Source organism: Nicotiana sylvestris, chromosome 1 (assembly GCF_000393655.2).
Source record: "Nicotiana sylvestris chromosome 1, ASM39365v2, whole genome shotgun sequence".
NCBI lineage: Eukaryota > Viridiplantae > Streptophyta > Magnoliopsida > Solanales > Solanaceae > Nicotiana > Nicotiana sylvestris.
Window position 1 is genome coordinate 176,276,552 of NC_091057.1, and position 10,552 is coordinate 176,287,103.

The 10,552-nt window shown below is 37.2% G+C and overlaps 1 protein-coding gene across 1 annotated transcript; it reads right to left on the bottom strand.

Moving 5' to 3' along the window:
• Positions 1–5,235: 5,235 nt before the first annotated feature.
• On the bottom strand, positions 5,236–7,056 carry LOC104239722 (scopoletin glucosyltransferase-like). Its single transcript, XM_009794440.2, has one exon. It carries the CDS (start codon positions 6,960–6,962, stop codon positions 5,517–5,519), a length of 1,446 nt encoding a protein of 481 aa, XP_009792742.1. The 5' UTR covers positions 6,963–7,056; the 3' UTR covers positions 5,236–5,516.
• Positions 7,057–10,552: the final 3,496 nt, after the last annotated feature.

Here is a 10,552-nt window from a genome sequence, read left to right on the forward strand (position 1 = left end):
TATCTGCACCTGGAACTCCACAACAAAATGGTGTAGCTGAAAGAAGAAATAGGACTCTTATGGAAATGGTTAGATCAATGATGAGTTATTCCGATTTGCCTTCGTCTTTTTGGGGACATGCCTTAGAAACGGCGAATTATGTTCTGAACTTAGTTCCTTCAAAGTCAGTACCCTTGACCCCTACAGAATTGTGGACTGGGCGCAAGCCTAGTCTGCGGCATATTCGAGTTTGGGGTTGTCCGGCACATGTGCTAAAGGGGAAAACGGATAAATTGGAGGCAAGAACGGATGTATGCGTGTTTATAGGTTATCCAAAAGGGACGAAAGGTGGTTTATTCTATTGTCCTAAAGAGAAAAAGGTAATTGTTAGCACAAATGCCAAGTTTCTAGAAGAGGACTATTTGATGAACCATGTTCCTAGAAGTAAACTCGTTTTACAGGAACTTAGCAAAGGAATGGAAACTCAGTCATCTGAAAATCAAAACGACCATATCCAAACCCCGGAAGTCGATTTTGACATACCATTGCACTTTAGTAGTGGGAGAAATGTCAATAGACTTAATGTACCACAAGAACAAGTGCCCGCAGTCATACTACCACAAAGTAGTGGGAGTCATGTTGAGCAGACTGCACAACAGGAAGAAGTCGTTGATATCCCTGTGGATAGCATGGAGACTCAGGTTCCTGATGATGTTGTGGTTCAACCACAAAATCAACGTGATGTAGTTGCAACTGATGTAGTGCGTAGTCATAGTGGGAGAGAAATAAGACAGCCAGTTCGTTACACGCTCTTGGGAGAATCATATGATAGGATCCCTGAGGAGCCTACCTCCGAACCTGTCAATTACGACCAAGCACTACATGATAAGGATGCCGATAAGTGGGTTGCTGCTATGAAATCAGAGATGGAGTCTATGTACTCTAATCAGGTTTGGGATCTTGTAGAACCAACTGATGGGGTTAAACCCATTGGATGCAAGTGGATCTATAAGAAAAAGAGAGGTGTAGACGGAAAAGTACAAACTTTTAAAGCAAGGCTTGTAGCGAAAGGGTTTACTCAGAAAGAAGGGATTGACTATGAGGAAACCTTCTCGCCGGTAGCCATGCTTAAGTCTATAAGGATTCTCTTATCCATTGCTGCTCATTATGATTATGAGATTTGGCAAATGGATGTCAAGACAGCTTTCCTTAATGGAAGTCTTGATGAGTGCATCTATATGATGCAACCAGACGGTTTTATGGAAAGTGGCAAAGAGCACATGTTGTGTAAGCTTAAAAGGTCCATTTATGGACTAAAACAGGCATCTAGGGCATGGAACACTTGTTTTGATAAGGCGATTAAAACTTTTGGTTTTGATCAGTGTCTTAACGAATCTTGTGTATACAAAAAGTGGGATGGGGACAAAGTGGCATTTTTGATCTTATATGTAGATGACATACTGCTCATAGGAAATAATGTGGGCATGTTGAATTCAGTTAAGCAGTGGTTGTCCACACATTTTGATATGAAAGATTTGGGAGAAGCGGCTCATATCCTTGGGATCAAACTCTTGCGAGATCGCAAGAAAAGGATATTAGGCTTGTCCCAAGGTCTTTATATTGATACAATACTCTCCAGGTTTAGCATGCATGATTCCAAGAAAGGATTCCTTCCTTTCAGACATGGAATTTCTCTATCTAAAGATCAGTCTCCTAAGACTGATGAAGAGATAGAAAAGATGAAGGCGGTCCCTTATGCATCAGCTGTGGGGAGCCTCATGTATGCTATGTTATGCACTAGGCCTGATATCTGCTTTGCCGTTGGCGTTGTTAGCAGATTTCAGTCTAATCCTGGGAAAGAGCATTGGACGGCGGTTAAACATATAATCAAGTACCTGAAAAGGACTAGGGATTACATGTTGATCTACCAATCGGATGACCTGGTACCTATTGGGTATACTGATTCGGATTTCCAATCAGACAGAGATTCTAGAAAGTCTACCTCAGGTAATGTGTTTACTCTTGGAGGTGGAGCCATAAGTTGGAGGAGTATCAAGCAAACTTGTGTTGCTGATTCCACCATGGAAGCCGAATATGTGGCAGCCTCTGAGGCAGCCAAAGAGGCAGTTTGGCTCGGTAACTTCCTGAGAGAGTTGGGTGTGGTTCCTTCGATTCAAGCGCCAATTACGCTTTACCGTGATAATAGTGGTGCGGTTGCAAATTCAAAGGAGCCACGAAGCCATAAGAGGGCAAAGCACATTGAGCATAAATATCATTTAATTCGTGATATAGTGCAGAGAGGGGATGTAGTGGTCACCAAGACTGCGTCAGAGAACAACTTGGCAGATCCGTTTACTAAGAGCTTACCACAGAAGACTTTTGATAAGCATGTAGAAGGAATGGGTGTCAAAATTGTAGACGCATGGTTATTAGTCTAAGTGGGAGATTGTTAGAATATACTATAAGCCATGCGTATTGTTATAGTATTCTTTATGAACAATTATTTATTTACTTGTTTAAATTCAATAAAGTTTCATTTTAAATAGATCATGTGTTGGTTTGTGCGTCCATTGCTTACATAGTAGATGATTTAGTGTATAGAGTTTAGCTTATACACGGAAGATTAAATCATCGGTTCTTGTAAGACATAAAAGTTAATGTTCACAATCTAATGATGGAATTGGACAAATCATCGGAATGATTGTAGCACAAGATTAAATATAATTTATCTTGATTATGAGAATGGTTTAATTCCAACTTCTTGTGCTAATACATTTTGTATGTATTGAACGGATTAAGTAGAGATGAGTATTTTATACTGACTTTATAAAATAATTTCTCTAGTCCATTTAATGTACTTATACTCTTAATCCTGATATAATTATTATTAGCTGTGTATGTCACTTGTTTTGATTTATTAAAAGGCGAGATTCTTTCGCGAGTCAATAAGCCTGGTAAATTGGATAACAATGATATACATTGGCGAAGTAATAATTAGTTGATGGAATCCATGTCTCAATTTTGAGATTGATGATACTCCTTTATGAAAGCTTATAAGTTTTCATGTGTAAACCCGGCCGGTGGATTTTGTATCCGACACATGAAATAAGTTAAGTGTAAGTCTAAAGGAAGTAATCAATAAATTAAATAGTCAGTAATTTAATTTGATTGATTAGTATCTGAATCTTAACATGGGGAGTTAAATAAGGTTTTATGGAAGAATTTCGAAATTGAACTAAGGAGTGCAATTACGAATTTTTAGTGGAATAATTCGTAATTTATTATGATGGAAATTAGTTTCAGAATTTCGAAATTAATATCATAATAGGAAGCCTTGTTAATTAAATTCTGTGGTCCCTACTGTGCCTAAATAATAGAAAATAGTGGAAACTGTTACTTAGTGGGAAAGAAAACGTGGAAACCGTCCCTTAGTGGGAGAAGGAAACCTAACAGGTTTTGAAAACGGTTTTGACCTAAAAAACGCAGCTATATATATGGATATAAGGGCTGGACGTTTTTTTACATGATTCTGACTGCGGTTTCTACTAGAATTTTGCCCACCCAAAATTCTCTATTTTCGGTTATTGTTTGGGTAACACAGTAGAAGACTGTGGAAATCTGCTAGTGTGTTTTCAACTGAGGAACTGGAGAACGACATAGATTTGTTGTGTTTACGCTTCAAGAGGTAATCCTAAAATCTCCATACGTGTTAGTTGTTTAGATTACACGTGAATAAGATTCTGTTATTGCTTCCACTGTGGTATATATTCCTACAGTTCTTACCCTTGTATTTCTTTTATTTTTCTCAGATAAAAATGTGTTGATTTACCCTTAAGGTATCCTCTGTAGATGTAATCTTTCCACTTAAGCAGTGATTTGTTTTTGGTCTCATATAAGACTGGATCAGAATCACTTAATCTAAGTAGCTGTAAGGACAGTATTAGGCCTTTTCTTGTTCCAAAGCCCCATATTAGCAGTATGAACCTGACATATATGGTCCGAGGATGCTTCATGATGTTCATCAATTTTACGCGCAAGTTGCTCTAGTTCTTTCTATGGAACTTAAGTGTTTAAAGAATTTAAGTCCAGGCCTGGCAATCATGGGGACTTTGTTATTCTAGTTTGTTGCAAACAGTCACAGAGTAAAGTTTTATCAATGGATCTTCTTTCAGTTCTTACCTAAGCTACCCCGAGGCCCAATTATTTGCTGACTTATTTCATGATCTCTATTGATTTCCTAATCTTTACTCCTCCTATTTCCGTTTGAAGCATAACTTAAATAACTTTAAATCATTGAAACAGTAGTTGCTCTTGGCTTAATAACTTTAAAATCTTTGAAAAAGGAAGAAAAGTTTTCCTTCTTTTGGCTCAAGGATTAGTACTTACGCCCCCAACCTTTGATCGATTAACCCTGCTCAAGGATTAGTACTTCTGTTCTAAGCCTTCTCGCAACCACTCTTCATTTCATGTCCCATTAATGTTTTCATTTGTCACCACCATTACATATTGTAGTCTTGAGTCATTTAGCGCCATTGTTATTTCACTTGGCTGAGTTGGTAATTGGTAGTTGATTGGAATTGAGGCATAGTTGATGGATCGGTAAAACTTTTGTAGTTGGCCTTGTTGGGTTAATTGTATATTGTGTTTATAGAACTTCTGTAATCCCGAATTATGGCCTCAGGTCTGATTGTTAAATGAAGAATTCTGATCATATCAGTGTCTCAATTCACATCAGATCATAAGCCAGAGAATATCAGTTGTGTCAAGGTAGTATGTGCTAAGTTGAGTTAATGTGGGCTCTTATTGTTCATCACAGATAAATAAAGTTTGTTGTCCTTTTCATGTTTAAAACCAGAAACATTAGGTTTCCACCCTCTGGCCTTGGCTAACACTTTGAGAATAAAGTTTATTAGATAGAATTTTCTAATATAACTGAACTGCACGTAGCTTTGTCTCGATTCCTAACAAGACACAGAAGATATCACCAAATCTGCTATATCATTAGACATTAGCCCCATAAGAGATTTAACAATTTTCCTGCGATAGTGACTTGTTATTTGATAACTTGCACTCTTCTAATCAAGCATAAGGCAAAGGTGTTATTCATACAAGAGAATCAGTCTTTTGGGTATGACTTGAATTTTTATTTTTGTTTCTAAATCAGGTCCATCTTTTGAGGCCACCAACTAGCATTTGCTATGATATTTTGCAACAATAATAGGACTGGTCTATTCCTAAGAATTTTGCACGCTCAAAAATGGTAATATGGTATTACATTAATTGAATTTAATAGACTAGTAACACACACTTATTCGAATTGATGTTAATGTGATGGGAAAAACAAATTTTTCTCCGGTGTTCATCTAATGATGACGGATTTATCATTTCCATATTCTTTTCTTCTTGCTTATGTCTTCCTTCATGTTCATAAGGTTGATTTCTGTTGAGCTGAGTTTTCACGAATACAAAGATGTCTAGTGGATACACCTACTTATTTTTATGGTGGTCTTGTTTTATCACATATAAACAAACTCCTATCAGTTGGAGCTGCTTTTCCTCTTCCTCAATTCTTCTAGTAAGGAACCCAAGCTGTTGTCAGAGGATCCACCTTTCTCCACTGCCATTTTAGCCAAATTTCCTAAGGCAGCTGCACGGCTTCTCATCTCCTCAGCTTCCTGACCAACCATCAGTTTGGTGATTGCTCTCTGTATGTTTTCCCTGTTTATTGGGACTGTACTATCTGTTCTGTAAGACCAAGCCTGAGCACCTACTGGAACTCCTATCTTTAAAATCTCCGTGGGCAGCTTTTCATTAAAAAATTGTTCCGCTGACAGTGGCCACGTGACCATTGGCACTCCAGCAGTTACTCCCTCCAGCAACGAGTTCCACCCGCAGTGAGTCACAAAACCTCCAATGGCTTCATGATCAAGGATTAACACCTGGGGCACCCATCCTTTGATTATCAGTCCTCGTCCCTTCAGCTTTTCCTCAAATCCTTCTGGCAACCACGTCTGCTCATTGATTGTATCTTGCGTCGCCCAAACAAATTGCTGGTCTGAAGCTTCAAGAGCCATTGCTATCTCAAGCAACTGAGCGGATGAAAAGACAGACATACTGCCGAAACATATATAAATGACTGATTTTGGTTCCTTGGTATTGAGCCAATCCAAACACTGATGCTCACAAAAGGAGGTGCCATGTCCTCTTTGGGCTTTATCTTCATTGTCTTTGTTGTAGAGTGAAACTGGACCGATGTGCCATGCTTTTCTCCCTTCCAGTTCCCAGTGTTTTACATAATATGGTTCCAGCTCATAAAAGCTGTTTACGATAGCTCCATAGCTAGTCATTTCTGCTCTCATAATATTCCTAACAATTTCAGTTATTATGCTTTCTGTTTCATATTTTAAATGGTCTGGAAGTTGTTGCCTTGACATCTTTATTGTGTCAGGAAGGCCAGGGATGATGAACTCTTCCGTCTCCGATTCAACCTTCAAATGAGGTGTGTGTTCCATCAAACTATGTAAAGCACAAAGAGGAAAAAAACCAGTGCCATTGAAAAATATTCTTGGAATCCCCAGCTTGGCTGCAACATCAACAGCCCATGAAAATTGAGGGGCTGCTACTAGACAATCTGGATGATCTTCTTCTAGGAATTGTTCAAATGGTTGTTGAAATAGGGATAGGCCCATGATGAATTTCAGATACATCTCTGTACTAGTAGTAGAAGCTATGTTTTCACAGCCATCTGGCAATCCAGCTTCTTTGCAAGGAAACTCGGTCGTACGGATGCTAATATCACTGCCCAACTCTCTGTCTCTTTGGATTGCTTTGGAGAATGTAGACGCGTTGAGAGGAGTCGTGATAATGGTTATCTTCGCCCCGTGCCTAGCGAATTGCCTGGCTATGTCCACTAGTGGTATCATGTGGCCAGGAGCCATCATCGGCAGAAAGTACATGTGAAGTTGATCAGTTTTTCTATCCATGGTAGCCAAGGAATAGATAAGAAAAAAAGCTTTATCAGCTGAAGAGGAAAGAATGAACAGTAGCTGAAAGAAAATAGGAGGTGTTGTATATTTAACCTTCTTTTCTCATCATGTTTTTATAGACAAATGGTGATTTTTCGACGCCTCTGATTTTGATAATGTCTTCATGGGACCAGTACTTGTGAAATCCAAGGTATGTAAGTTGCCATTGTTGACCTTTTGTACTTAGACAATTTTGATGCAAGAAAAGTAAATTAGACCTGTGGTTATCTTATTATAATGTGGAGGATAGTCTTGAATTTGAATTGGCAAATTAATTCTGGACTGGTTTTAAGCACATCTATTGCTGACTTGTTGCACATACATTGGTGGGATCTTTCTTTCTTTCTTTCACCTTCTCTGCAAGTTTTTGAAGACTTTTATATATGCTGACTCATGCTACAAAGTTTTAGTATGACTTGCTTTCGTCCTGCCGTTTCCTCTTACTTTCCTTTTCTATAAATTAATCTAGGAACAACTAAGGACGGCGTTAACAATACATACAATAAAACTAAGAAATGATTATATTACTTAGGATTTAAGTTATATATATATAGGTTGTTGTTGTTGTTGATTTAAGTTATATATAGTGACAGTGTAAGGTTTCTTTTACACTACCCGGTGAATCTTAAGTAATAATAATAGAATGTCCGTTATCATTTTTTCCAGATTACCATTTAATACTTATTAAGAGATTTAATTGTAATTACCTAATAAGTGAAATATTTGTGTAAATAATTTTGATACCATTACCGCATAGAATTAAACTTCCATTTTGTATTAGCCAATCACATGATAAGACGTTGTTTCAGAACGACAGGTTTAGATGATTCATACTAGGACTTTTGAAAATATCTAATTCCCTGGCTCTGCTTCTTTCTTCATTGTTCTCATAGTTATTACTTTGGAACCATAGAAATTCAAAATAATTTTATTACCTCCAGAAAACCAAAAACATGTTCACAAAATATTGATTGAGTTGGACTTCAAATTTCTTTTTCACACATAGGTAAATCATGAGATTTTAGCCCCATAAGAATTAAGAGTCTTCCTGTGATAGTGGTTTGTTATTTGATTACTTACGCTCTTCTATTCTGATATAAGGAGAAGCTGCAATGTTTTCAGTAGTTGCAATCGACGAAGTATACGTAGAAACAAGTGTTCTTCGTATAAGAGTATCAGTCTTTTCAGTATATCTTGAATTTCTATATTGGTTTCTAAAACAGTTCCTTCTTTAGAGTCCATCAATTAGCATTTGGTAGGATATTTTTGCAACAATCATAGCTCTGGTGGTCTACGCACAGGAATTTGCATACTTAAAATGGTATACATAATTGAATAATTAAACACACTTTTTGTTATTCCTGGAATTGATTTAAATGAAATGGAACAGATTCTTTAAAATATTTCATTTGATGCTGAAGAATTTATCATATCCATATTTTCCTTTTCTTCTTGCTTATGTCTTCCTTCCTGCTCATAATGTTGAATTCTCTTGAACTGTGTTTATGTTTCACCAAAAATCTGAGTGCTTGGTCAAAGCTAAAAGAGAAATTCGGGTTACTGATAATTAGGAGACAAAAAATAAAATACTTTTGAGAACAATGGTAGAAGGTAAATAGATAAGTATTTCAATGAATTCTCAATAATATTCCGTATCCTTACAAATGATGATACTTCTTCCTTTTATAGATCATTCTAGTAAAGGAATAAAGCCTCAGCTTTAATGATATAATCATGAGCAATAAATGACATTAAATAAGCCGTTATACAATCATTCCTATTAAATATCAACTTTATAACATATCAGACATTTAATAATGAATTTGGACTCCTTTCTGTCATCTGATCCTTGCTTTCAATGCCTTCTAATCCGTTGGCTGTAAATAATTTAAATTGGTACGAGACTCGTATCTATACGTCGTCTCGTGCTTATTTAAATTCTTCTTCCCGTGGCTGTTTTCACCGTGCCTCTTAGTCAATTGCTGTTCTTTGACCATTCAACTAATCCACGTGTCATGCCACATCATTTTTAATATAAATTCAGTTTTTTTCCAATACAGATAGTCCCCCACTTTCCATTTTTTTATCAATTAAATAATTGGGAAGTGGATCTTCATGTAAAAAGAACTTTTGCCACAATTAATGCTCATGACAGTACTAACGTCTCAGCAGTCTTTTCCATTTAATGTTCTGTCCATGTGTCATTTTATAATTGATTCCGCTATTCATACCCTTCTTCGAGACTTCTTCATTCTCACTATTTACGAAGTGATAGCTGCCTTTATTATAGGCTTTTCATCATTATACTTAAAAAGTTGACGGTTCCCATTTTACACATAACTTTGTCTTCCTTTGTCTTCTTCACAAATCTTCAGCACATACTTTCTTCTTAACAATGTCTTCTTCAAACCCTAACCGTAAAAAAGTTCCAATTCTAGATCAGTTCCCCAACGCCCCTGTTAGACACAGAAGAGGCGGAGGAAGTAGGCTTCGAACAGGGTTAGAATCTACGCGAGGCGGCTCCTCTGGTTCTTTTTCAAGGAGTTTTGTCCCAAAAGCCCCTTCTTCTAAAAGTAGGGAAATTCTTGATACTTCTCAAGAACCCTCAGTTGATGATATAGTTCCCGGCGATTTGTCTTTTGAAAGTGACAAAACGTCTCTTCAAAAACAAATTAAAAATTTAGAAAGAGCCGATACTTACCCAACATTAGTAACCGAGCTTACAATCCCCACCATAAGAAGAGATTGTAACTGGAAGGATAGTCTCCGAATGTCAATTCCTTCCCCAAATCAAAGAATTTCCTCTTTTAGAAATGGGTATTCTTCTGTTTACACTTACCCCTTCACTTTAGGTTTTAATCCTCCGATTGACCCAGTTATTCTCGATTTTTGTCGTTTCTTTACAATTTGTTTGGCCCAAATTGGTCCATTGGTGTGGAGAACAGTGGCTTGTTTGAGATATTTATCATCCAAGGCCAATGTCAATTTCACCTTTTCTCATCTCATTCATCTATACCATCCCAACTTAATACGCCATGGGGTTTTCACCTTAACTGCAAGGAGCAAAAAAGTTTTGGTAAACCCTGAGGATGACAAAGATCGTGGATGGTATATCCGTTACGTTGTTGTCCGTACAGTGGATTTGATTGGCGAAACAAATATTCCCTTTCCTGAGAAGTGGAATTTTGAACGTAAGTTTCCTCTTATTTACCGTACCTACTTTTGAGAATTTCAAAAGAATGTTGTTTTTAACCTCGTCCCTTCTTGGTTTTTTGTAGCAACCATGGGAGATGTGGAACCTATTCCCAACTTTCGTGGTTGGGTAGACTCACTTTTGAAGATTGCTACTAGGGAGCAGAGAACTTGGAAATCAATTTCTTCTTTACATGGCTGGAAAGTCAAAACACACGGTATCCCCTCTTTTACAAAATTTTGTTTTACATGTTAAGCACTTTTTCCTCAACTTTAATCATGTATATCCATTCTTTAATCAGGATTTGGCATTAGAGGAATGACAGCTGAAGTAGCTATGGCCATTCGCATGTCTG

Coding starts and splice junctions, on each gene's coding strand:
- LOC104239722 (XM_009794440.2), bottom strand. CDS start 6,962: ATGGATAGAAAAACTGATCAACTTCACATGTACTTTCTGCCGATGATG.